Source organism: Colletes gigas, unplaced genomic scaffold, assembly GCF_013123115.1.
Source record: "Colletes gigas isolate AHSC1104 unplaced genomic scaffold, ASM1312311v1 Colletes_gigas_Sc00015, whole genome shotgun sequence".
Lineage (NCBI taxonomy): Eukaryota > Metazoa > Arthropoda > Insecta > Hymenoptera > Colletidae > Colletes > Colletes gigas.
In genome coordinates, this window is record NW_025106644.1 from 6,370,160 (window position 1) to 6,382,290 (window position 12,131).

The window sequence follows — 12,131 nt, forward strand, 5'->3', positions numbered from 1 at the left end:
CTTCTTGACGGAGCTCGACCGACGAAAAGCAAACGAACGATCGCTCGATTTTCTTTTGTTTCGACATTTCTAGTCGATTTTTAAAAAATTTCCTTTATTTTTCTCTTTTAAATTGCAAAATAAACATAGAAGACAGCATACAATATAGCAGTTGATATAGTCATCGGACAGGGGATGAAATACCCTTTAAAATGAGAGGTCGTACGAGTCGATAGCTTAATTAGTTCCGGAGATATAGCGATTTTAGTTTCAAGTCGATGCGCTGGCCAGATGCGGAAGCGCGGGATCAATGAACTCTCGCGCGCGCGCGCGCATCAAAAGTAAACAGTGCGTAGTAAATTCTTGGAAATACTACGCCCGAGAAACTAGGTCACGTCAGTCACGTTCGTGGGGTAGGTCAGCACGATGCACGTGCGACAAAGAGGTCCGACGCTCAAGACGAAGACAGAGATAGTCCAATTAAAAAAAATTACCTTTTATATAACTTACGATATCTCGAAAACGGAAAGTCCGATCGTCAAAAACGAAAAGCCATTTTAAAGGGGAGGCTTTGCCGCTTCTAACAATACCTTAATAATTAATAAAACGCTAATAGTTTCGGAACTGCACGCGTCCAAACTTTTAGTATTTTTAATACGCGTGAATAGGCTATTGTACACGCGACGAACAGTAAGGGAGTCGGATTAAAAAAAAGTTATAATTATATTATAAATTATATAACCGTCTAGTTTGTAAATTTTTCGTCGTTTGTGACTGTATCAATCGACATGGGAGAAGAACCGTTGCTTTACTTTTTCTTATTCCTCGTTCGTCTACATCGAGTCCCAAAGCTTCTTCTGCTACTCTTTCCTCCCGGCGCCCCTTTCCCTTTGCCAGGTTTACCGGGGCATCGTCCAACAAATTTCGATTCACCTCACGCTCGGGGTCTTCAATTACGTTTCGTTAGAGGGTTAGGATTGCTCGTGGAAAAAGCCGCAATTTGTCGACTAATTAATCGACTAACAGCTCGCGGGAGGGTAACGGGTAACGGGTAACGGGAAAGGGGTAACGGGGAACACCTCGCGCTTAGGATTCCGAGGGTTGGTTTGTCGCAAAGATGCGAGGTTCGCGTTTCGCGTTACCGAATTCCCTTGCACGAGCCACAGAAGATCTGTACCTCGTACGCACCCTAAAAGGGCTTCCCCACCGGCAGGTGGCTACGCCTGGTTTCCACTACCCCGTCGGATAATACTCGAGAGGCGTGTAGTTAATATTAACGGCGCGCTATAGAGGCAGCGCGTGTTGTTCCTACGTAATTTCCTACTAAACGTACCCAGGGATGTCCATGCATATTTCAAAGCACCGGCTACGACGCCCGTGGGTTTCTATCTGTCTGTGCGTCTCTTCGACACTGTTCCAATTTACAGAGGCTGTTTCTTACGCGCGTCCGGATTTCTATCGCGAACCAACCACACGAATATTTCAATTTCTACGTACACTAACGGGATTAGCAACACACGCCTAATCGAAACCACCTTTTGCACATTTTCTGCCTTTCTAGAAATTTGTCCCGCAATTTACTACATAGATAATAAGCCCGGTGACCCTCGGCCGAGTTTTCACGCGTACGAGGAATTTTTCGCGCAGCAATATCGCGAACATCGCCGTCAGTTTTTCGTTGCTTTTCCCCAAGGGAAACGTAGTCTAAACGACGGACAATCGGTCAGGTTCGATCGTGTACTGGAAACCGGACAATGAAATAAGACCAGCAGACCACACGAGTTACGTGCACTTTCTATAACGATAGATGGACTCGACGTATGTATACTCGTTCGCCTCTTCCAACGATTTTTAACTTTAAGTAATCAACGCGTATGGTTATGCTTATGAAATTTTACCGAAATAATATCCACTTGCAACCGTAAGCCGGAATTAATTAGTTACAGGAAGACCGAAACCGTCGTATTTAGAAAAATATTGCAAATCCAATGCAACCATGTTTCGATCAACTAATAATTCTCTGATCGGGAATTGGATCGTTTTGCATTGCATTTCGTAGAAGGGACGTCGGACAACGAACCCCGAGGATGGTAATCCACGAGAACTTGGCTGCTAATCGAGAGATTTCTGGGTGGTTCGTTGATTTTTCTCCGAGCCGGGTGAAATATCACGCCGCTAACGGCCGTTAATGAATGAAAATGAATGGGAAATGGTAGAAACGATGGTTCACCGGTGACACGGATCGCCACGTGATAACACCCTCGAGAATACTTTATGGCCCGTGCGCGCGGGACCATTTGTATCGCGACAACGAAACGGTAAATGCTTCAACGAGCCACGCCGTTTACTCTTTTCCAATATTCTCTTCATTCCCCTCCCTCTCTAGAGTATGTACGCGTGTATACGAACCGAAAACTGGAATTTTGGTCTGGGTTAGAAAAAAAGGACGCCAGCCATATGCGATATTACTATAGGGTGACTACAAGAAACGGAGATGGAAATACGAAACAGCTTGGCCAGGGAAAGAAAAGGGATCGAGCATCGACGACGGGACCTAAATTCTCACTCCAGGCAAACGTATCGCTTTGTTCATTGGCTATTAAGATAAATACTCTGCCTTACATTGCTCATTAAGAACTAAATTAAGTCTTATTAAGGGCTTCGTTCGGTCGGGGCCACGGTTCCTGTTTGAATTTAATGGCGCAACTACGGAATGGCTTCCCGGGCCATTTCAGTAAAGCTCGTTATCTCGTTAACGATCCATTCATCTATTCTGTGCTTCGTCAAAACGGCGGCCGATCGTGTACTACCGGTTGCCGTAAAGTAGTCGAGTGCATTATAGAACGTCTTCTATCCTTTCAAAGGGTGAAATGATCGAAGGGATTGTTTAAAACGGGACCAACCGATCGCGCAAAGAACGTTATTTTCATTCAAAGTATGTGACCGCGGATAACACCTTCCATGTTAAAATCAAATACTCGTCCCTCGATTTCGGTTACGTGTCCGAGGATCAGGGTCTCCTTGGAAATGGTTTAAACGGTGGTTTAGCGGCGTCTAGTCGAAAACAAGGCGTATAAGAATGGGAGAATGGGACGATCGCGTTCGAGAAGGTTGGTTTTTGCTCGCGAGATCGTGTATAGCAGCAGCAGCAGCAGGCAGCACGGTAGCGAACGAAATCGGAGAGAATCGGAGAAAAATACAGAGACACGAGAGAAACGAAAGAAAGAGCCGGGAGAGGGAGGGCCAGATGAGAGAATGCAAGCCTCACCTGTGCTCTGGGCATCGCGTAGCTTCTGCTCTGGCCTCTCGACCCTCTCCTCGCTCGGGGGAGGTGGCCTCTCTGTCCTTTTCGTATAGTAGGGGTTGTACGAGGAAGGCCAGACGGTGGTCGGCCTTTTTGCTGGTGACGGCGTGCTCGGTCGTCCTGAAAATAGATTAGGACCTTTCTCATCCAACCCAGCCATTCTCTCCGTTCCTTCCGCCGTTCCCCTCTCCTTCTCCCTCATTTCCCGGTCTTTTCGTTTTAAACGTGTTTCTTTTCCGTCCGTCGTTTTATTTACTTTTTAATCCTCCTCGATGCCCGTCTCTCTCCGTTCTAGTGTGTCGTTTCACACCACGAGAGGGCACCGTTTCCGCTCCAGTTACCACGTGTATCGAGTACATTTCGCGATCCTGCCATCCTCCTAACACCATTGTTTCTTTAATCTTTTTCCGACCTGAAGATCTAACAAACGCCGGACCGATCGAAATGATGTTTCCGATCGTTAATCCGATATCGCGACATCGACATCGACATCGACATCGACATCGACATCGACATCGACATCGACATCGATATCGATATCGAGTTTCTTCAATTCGAGTAAGGAGAATTTCGTCGAGTTTCCGGATGCTAGGACTTTGAGGGTCGTTGGTAAAACAACTTTATAAAAACGTGTTAAGAGAGCTATCGTCGGGGGTAGCTGTCGGAGAGCGCTCGAGAGAGGGACTTGAAGTTTGAAAACTGCGAAACTGCCGAGCGAGTTTTATTCTCTGGCACCTGGCGATCGTGGCGCGGCACGGTGCGCCACGGGCCGTTCACCTCTAACTTTCTAATTTTTATTTTCAGCTTACTCAAAGTCGTAAAAAGGTTCTGTATCCGTGTGTTCGGAATCGTAGAGCGAACGAATCGACAAAAAGACGTCGCGTTGGAATTACATATTCGAAAAGCGACGGGACGACCAAGAGTTACGGTCTTGGATCCCCTTTTGTCGCGCCGCGTCTCGTTTCGAGAGGAGACACGTTTAAAATAGCTACACGCCGTTTGATGAATTCCGACAGCTTCTTTGAAAACGAGCCAAGTTCAACTTGTTGCGTTCGATACCAACCACCAACTGGTCTCTCACCGCGCCGCGCCGCGCCGCGCCGCGCCACGCCGCACCACGCCACGCCGCACCGGCCGCCGAGCAAGAAAGAGGATCTAGATGCTTCGATAGGGGAAAAAAGCTGCCCACGAAGAACCGATTCGATCGTTTCGAATCCCACCATTGTAACCGTTTCACGCTACACGGGACACGTTTCTTCCTTTGTCTCTTTACCATTTTAATCGTTTTTCTACGACCGTATCGTACAATGAATTTCGATCGCTTTTCGGAACGTTCCTCATTTAAACGGAGTAGAAGAAGCGTTTTAAACGAGCCGCGCATCAATCCAGTACCTGATCAAAAAAGTATTATTACGTAGAGATTCGGACAGGAGCGAATTTGAAACTTTTTTCGGTCTCTCGTAACTCTCGTCGCAACAACCTCTGTCGGCCATTATTATGAAAAGCCAGCTCGAAACTGTACAATCTTTGCACAGAGTAAATCGAAACTTTACTTAGACGGTAATTCTGTATACCGCGCATCAACCGAGGGTGCAATTCGAATTCATGCTCGACGCGGGACCCGTATACCATTATATAACATCGTTACCCTTTATAGAGAGTCGCGACCCGGTAAGATGGCTCGCCACTTATTTCCGACGCCCATAATCGAGCGGAATATTCAAACCGGTCCCGTGTGTGCTGTACGATTGTATAACGTGGAAAGTTTGCCACGCGAGGTAACCAACCCCGTTGGACATTTTTTCAAACGGTGTACACCGTTCGTACAAACGGACCAGCTACGTATTTCTTTGTTGGAAGGTCTCTAGGAAATCTCCCTATCAACAAAAATGAATTCCTATTTGGTTAAACGAGTACGAACACGAATAAAACACATTAAAACGTAAACGAAAAGAGTTGTGTAACCGTTTGCATCGGGCGGCAGGCGCGATAGTTGCAATTTTCAACTAGTACTGTCGGTTGTTTGCGTTTCCTCGAAAATAGCAAGACGTTCGATGCACCGATTACACGGGTGGGTGGGGGGGAGGTCGAGAATTTCGCGAAATTTTCGCCGGCTCGTTAAGAATTTCTCAAAAGCATCCCGGATTGGACTCCCCGCCAAGAGTCGAGACAAGAAATAATTAATTCTCGGTGCAAGAGGAAACTTTGGCTGCGAATAACAAGTCCCTCTGCCGTCGTAAGGAACGTTTAAAAATAAACAGAGGCGAGCGTCTTTAAGCACCATCCACTCGATTAATTCTCTTCCGAGATCTCCGATATCCTCCTAGTCTCGCTTTCCTCCCACGGACGTTGCCTGTTTCTGCACGGTGAAGGTGGTGGGCTTTTCGGTGTACGGAAATCTAAGCCCGGTCTCGCAAACAACCGCGATCCACGAGAACGGGACGATGACGGTAGAGAAGGTGCTAAAAAGTTTTCGAATAAAAGTTTAAATACAGCTGGAAAAGTTTATTTCGTAGCCATCTTTCGTTTCCATCCCTCCATCATCCTGTTTCAATATACCTGGCCTCGAGCTACCATATTCTAGCTAGCATATTCTCGCGCGCCTACTCGCGGGGATAGTTTTCCTTTGAATCGCGACCAAACAACCTTCTGTCGTATTTCATCCGGTTTCGTCGGCCGGACCGGACCGGACCGGACCGGCATCTTTTGTACGCGTGCACCACTTGTATTACCTTTATCCAACACCGTCGCTCCTTATACGCGTGAAATTTTAATTCGGCAATTCATTTAGAGTTGCGCTTAGGCAAAGTTTACGTATCGACAGATTCGATAAACGATCTTTCCAGCCTCTTGGTTGGTCGACGATGCTCGAACAGAAGGAGGATGCATCGCCGTAGCCCAGAGGCTAATGCCAGAAATAATTCCAGCCTCCTTGCTCGGCGATAATTAATTACGGCTGCTAGGATCGATGGGTGTCCCGAGAGGCAACTAGTGTGTCGAGGCATTATTAAATATCGTATATTCTCAGGGGGCTAATCCCAACCCTTCGGCGAGAACGAGCTCCAGTCTACGTGGAGGGAGAACGATGGTGAACGAGAGCAAGAGAGAGAGAGGGAATTTCAGGCGATCGTAAAGTTCGCTTTTTGAAAGGAAGATTTAGGGACGCGTTCAACGAGTTATAAGCTCGTATAAATAATGGGGGCCAGCACCGCACCGCACCGCACCGCACCGCACCGCACCGCACCGCACCGCACCGCACCGCACCGCACCGCACCGCACCGCACCGCACCGCACCGCACCGCACCGCACCGCACCGCACCGCACCGCACCGCACCGCACCGCACCACACCGCATCGCACCGCACCGCGGAGCGGAGATTTTCCTGCTAGTTCCGCTTTATAGAACAAAATTTGCAATAAGAATTTATCGGTACGTGGACCGATATACATTTACGTTGCATATACATATTATGCGTTTATCGATAAATGTAAATACGTGTAGAACGTAGGTAAGCGTTAATTTTAGCTAGATGCTGGTGCGGACCGAATGCTCGGAATAATACGCGAGTCGAAATTCCGCTCGGGAGCTGCGTTTAAATTTTCTTCGACTTGGTTTTCCGGATGATATCGCGATTGTCTTGCGAGCGAATGCGAGCTGGTGAGAAATTTGTCGAGGACGATGCAATTCGGGCTCGCGTATTCACGTTCCTCTTCACAGGACAGCAGTAATTGAATTTTAAATGCGCTTAATTGGGTCACCGGTTAAGCCGGCGATGTAATACCGCGATATAAAATTAAAATATTCGACGGGATTCGCGGAGGGTCACTGCGCCGAAATAACCGAGAGATCGATTCCAAAGAGCCTGGTGAATTATCGAAAGAGCGTCCAACTGTCGCGTCGCGTCGCGTCGCGTCGACAAAATATTCCTGTGCAGAGATCGAGGCGGCAAAATCATGTTACCTATCCATTTACTATTGTAAGAGTTATGGCTGTTTGAAAATTGGACCATTTTTATGGGGTTTTTCTCAGTTTACGGGGTCAAGGAACAACTTTTTCAATATTTTTATAATTTCTACATATTCTCCATTAAAATACGCGTTATTTGCTTTTTTAAACTTTAAAATCCTTCGATCCGTTCAGAAGTTATGACGTTTTAAAGATCCGTACGAAATTTCAGTAGAACGTCTAAACGAATGGTCAGACATTAGATTTTCGGTAATGAATTTTTTTCTCGAAACAGAGTAGGATTTCGGGGGTATGTCTGATAACCAAAAATGATTGTAATTGACCGCTGCAATTGAAAATAATTTTTTTAGAACGATTTGAAATTTTTTAATTTAATTTTATTAATAACTTTTTAACGAAGCCTCGATCAACAAAATAGCATCCTTGACTTTCGTCTGATTTTGTCCTCTAGAATCTCCCATTAAAATTGTTTCCCAGGGGTGGCCGAACACCCTGTATATCAGATTCGATTTAGCTGGTTCCGCTTGGAATGTTATCTGGCCAGATAAGGTGGAAAGGGACTCGGTGGTCCCGTTGGAAACTGCTTGGTGGCTCTTAACGTCCCGTTGGTGAGTTATCGCGCATCCTGGTCGGATCATTAATAATTCGCTAATATTAAGATTGATTTCGAGCCACGAAGGCGAGGAACTTTGGAAAAGTTTCCCGTAGCTGCGCCGCAGTCGATCATCTAGCAGGCATTATGATAAAACCGTGCAGCAGTTGCATAAAGATTTCCACGAAACAGAGGACGGAACGTGTCAAGCGTCGTTATACGCGTTTTCGAGTAGATAATTTATCGAACGGTATGGATGGTAATCATCGGGCGTTTGAAAAAGTCCGTGTCCCGTTAAAACCGATAGGTAGACGAGACAATTGCTTCGATAGGAGCATCCCGCCAAGGGAAACGGTTTAAAATTACATTTCGAAGCGAACGCGATCGAACCTGTTCGGTGGTCTGGCAAGTCGAAATACAACGATCGTGTCCCAAGTGAAAATCCACGGCACGCAATTACCCGATGAAAGGTAACGGCGAAACCGGCAAGGTATAACAATAATCCAGGTTACCGGGCAGGTAGGGCTGCGAGGTAAAATTGCGAAGCTTAATGGCGGTAATACCGTCGTGGCCGAGCCTTGTATGGCGTTAATAATGCAGCATATTGAGATTGGTTTCGCTGCGAGAACACCGGGGCCAGAGCCACAGGGACCTGACCTAGGCATCCGCCCAAGTTATTCGCGCCGCTTTAATAATACACTCGCCAATGTGCACACACCACATCACACCACACCACACCAGCAGCCCAGCTGACGTAAAGATTACGTTCGAGAGATACGCTTAAACGCCATTCCTTTCTCAGACTCGTAGCCGGTATTTCGATCGAGCGTAAAAAGAGACGCTAAAAAAGAGTTGTTTCGAACTAGTCTCGATCTCTCGCTAAATTATTCTCATCGGCTCGATGTCGCTTAATGATCGTTCGAATGGCCATTCAAGCCACCGGGCGTAATTCACGGCCTTTCCCCAACTTTTCCACTTGCTTTCCCCTCGAATAACATGCGGGTCCCGAGGAATACAATTTTACCGTTTGTTTTTAGTCGCCTGCGAGCGAGCCCCCTGTTTTCTTCTCCTTCCTCTCGTTCTCGTAAACGCGAGGAGAGCCAACTTGACCAGTCCGCGATTTCACGATAAAATACGGATAATGAGTTCGCCGAAGAGGGAAGCGTGGTCGGAGAGGACCTACGTGGTATCGATTTCGGCCCTCGAACCTTTCGCAATCTATCTATTCGATCTGGATCTCACCTTCTTTGTTGGCGCTGCTCTTGATCTCCGTAGCCTTTGGCGCCGCGGATGGCTTCGGAATTTCTGAAATAAAAAAGTTGGTCGCCTTTAGAACTCGACACCCTTTTCACCGTTTCTCGATTGCGTCACTCCTGATTCGTCTCAGGCATGAATGATGTATATGTATGTGTATATCGTCGACGCGACCCAAGTAAAATTTACTTTCTAAAATTCTATTATCAGCTACTCGAACGTTACGTTACGAAGCTCGTACAATCTGATTTTTCTATTCGTCTTAAAAAAAGTCTCGAGCGTGTACAAACTGTTGTGAATAAAATCGAATCGCAATTGTTTATCGTCTTACCGTACAACCTGATAGAGCCCTCGGTCTCGCCCAACGAGTTCTTACTGATGCAACGATAGTTTCCAAAATCGCTGGTCTGCAGGTTTCTGATGGTGAGGTTCATGTGCGCCCTATAACTGTTCTCCATGATGATGGTCGTGTATTTCTCGTTCGAGAGTATCATCTCGTCACCGAGGAACCAGTAGCTCATCGCGCGTGGATATGCCTCCGTGTGGCATTCGATCGTTACGTCGGTGCCAGCTGGTGCACCAACCAGTTGACTTGGCACGAAGATCATCGGCGAAACTTTAACGTTAATGGAGGTTGGTTATGGCCGACGACAGCCCGGTCATCAGGCTCGTCGACGAACGAACGATCAACACCGTTCGGAACAAGGATTAAATTTCTAGCCACGTTCGCTAAACAGGCTACTAGCTATCTACACTCCATATGTATATCTCTGTTGTCGCGTATTTATATTTATTTAAATCGTTTGATCAAACTAGCAACACCGCGATCGCAGAGTCTCGTATATCTTGGTTGGCAAGAAGAAACAAAGTTACGAACGAAACGAAGCAATATTAGATGGTCGTTACGTTTCTGGCGCCGTTTAACGTAATCGTACTCGTAAGCCTCGAGACGACGATTGCCCGCCAGGTAAAGGTTTCCCTTTCCCTCTCCCTCTCCCTCTCCCTCTCTCTCCCCGTGTACCCTCTTACCAAGTTTCTTTGTAACGAGAAACGACGACGGCTAGGGCCGATGAAACCGACTGTTTGTCCTCGAAATGTGAATATTGTACCAAATACCTGGCATCGTGTAAAATAACCTGAACGATGTCTTCTGTAGTTTCATTCCACCGAAACGAAGAAAACTTGACAGGGAAAGTTTCTTCCTTGATTAAAAAACACATCGTTTCTGCAGATTTACACGAGGCGGGAACAAAACTACCGACAAACGAACGAGGTTAACCGTAGACGAATAACGCACAGTACACGGTATCTCTCGAGAGCAGCCATCGGTGGTATGCATCAGGCTTCCCACAAATCCACAAATTGCCGGCGCTGACCCTAATTAACGCATACTTGTCTCGATTTACCACCATCGACTCTATCTACGTCCCACGTCCATCGGGTCTCTCCTTTATCTTGCGCCGTCGACAGTTTTTCTTCCGCTTGATATTTCAAACTAACCAAACGATCGCACGTTTGTGTGCGATTTGAAGATAAGGTTTTAAAAAAGCAGCCATTTCGTCCTGCAAGTTTACGCAACGGAGCTCTCTCGTATTCAATCTATTCGGTATACTAGGGATTAAGGAGCAAAGAGAATATTCTTTTCAATGTTTTCCAACGGACAGCCGACGACTCGACTGTCCTCCTTCGAACGATTGTTTGCCTGAAAATGAAATCACGTTTCCCGCACAGCAATCGAATAACCATGGACATTGCCACCCGCGAACCGGTAAAATGATATTTAATCTTGGAGAAACGGTCGAGTTTTCGGAACGCTTCCGTTTCGTTGTTTGTAATCGGGACGTTGATGTTTACTACTTGCGTCGTTAACCAGTGGAACCACACATTTCCCGGGCATAGGATTTCGATCGATACGAGAAACGACGCCGCGTCGTGCCTCGCCGCGCCTCGCCGCGCCGCCCGTAGAAGACAAACATAAATGAAAACAGTGCAAAGACTTTTAGAGGATACGGAATTTCTGCCGATCCGTTACGAACGGAAACTGTACCGTGTGTATTGGCCAAAGTAAGCCCGATACGGAACGATAAAACAATTTTCTTGCCTCGTATCTTTCGCTACGTAAGCATCGTTTTCGAAAGCAACTATTTGGAAAAGTGAATCTTGTTCGTTTTAGTTCCGGAGATATTAGCCTGTTGGCTGCATGTTACGCCGCGTTGCATGCAACGAATATTCAACGATCAAGAAGCTCGCGAGTCGAGATATCTGGAAACGGATGAAAATTATTCATACGCGTCGCGACGGTACGCGACGCGACGCGACGCGACGCGACGCGATGGTACCGGTGGAAGGGAAAGAAAAGTGCTCGAGCGAGTATTTCGAGAGCGGGACGGAAGGCAGTGTTTTCTCGCTACTCTAAATAAAATATGTCCGCGCCCTTCTAAATATTCAAAGGACAGTAGCAGCGTCGAGCTGTTCCTCCGTACGCACACGGCCACGCCAAGCGACACGAACGAATGGAACGCATAAAAGGGAAAAATGACCAGGAGCGTCGGGACGCTCGCGCTAGCTCCCGGTATTTCCCTCGGGTTTTTCTAACGGCGCATCTGCCCGACGACCCTTCCCTTCCCTTCCCTTCCCTTCCCTTCCCTTCCCATCATTCCCCCTTCCTTCCTTCCTTCCTTCCTTCCTTCCTTCCTTCTTTGCCCTCGGATCGTACACACCGGGCCCGACCGCCTGCGATTCGTACAATGAAATTTAAACAACACAGTCGACTCTCGATAATCCGTGTTTTGGTTGACGGTACATAACATTCTGCCTCGTCGACGACGTCACGCTACGAGCGTGAATTACTTTATACATGTATGTACAGTAGAAGGTGGTTCGTTGTCCCAACTAATAGAAGCTTACAATTATTTAATAGAAAGTTAATCGTTCGTACTCGAGATATCCGTCCGTTTAATGTTTTCAACAAATATCGCAAAGTTTATCGATAAAACGATACTCGATACGACTTTAGTATACATATATATGTATGTA

General features: G+C 46.8%; 1 protein-coding gene across 1 annotated transcript in view; it reads right to left on the bottom strand.

Annotated features, from left to right (window-relative positions):
* LOC122399792 (lachesin-like) overlaps positions 1 to 12,131 on the bottom strand; it is a 139,485-nt gene that overhangs the window by 12,607 nt on the left and 114,747 nt on the right. The window contains exons 7-9 of the mRNA XM_043400754.1: positions 9,427 to 9,711; positions 9,084 to 9,146; positions 3,248 to 3,403 (exon numbers count right to left, since the gene is read on the bottom strand). Of these exons, the coding sequence (XP_043256689.1) occupies positions 3,248 to 3,403; positions 9,084 to 9,146; positions 9,427 to 9,711 (504 nt within the window). The remainder of the gene's footprint in view (positions 1 to 3,247; positions 3,404 to 9,083; positions 9,147 to 9,426; positions 9,712 to 12,131) is intronic.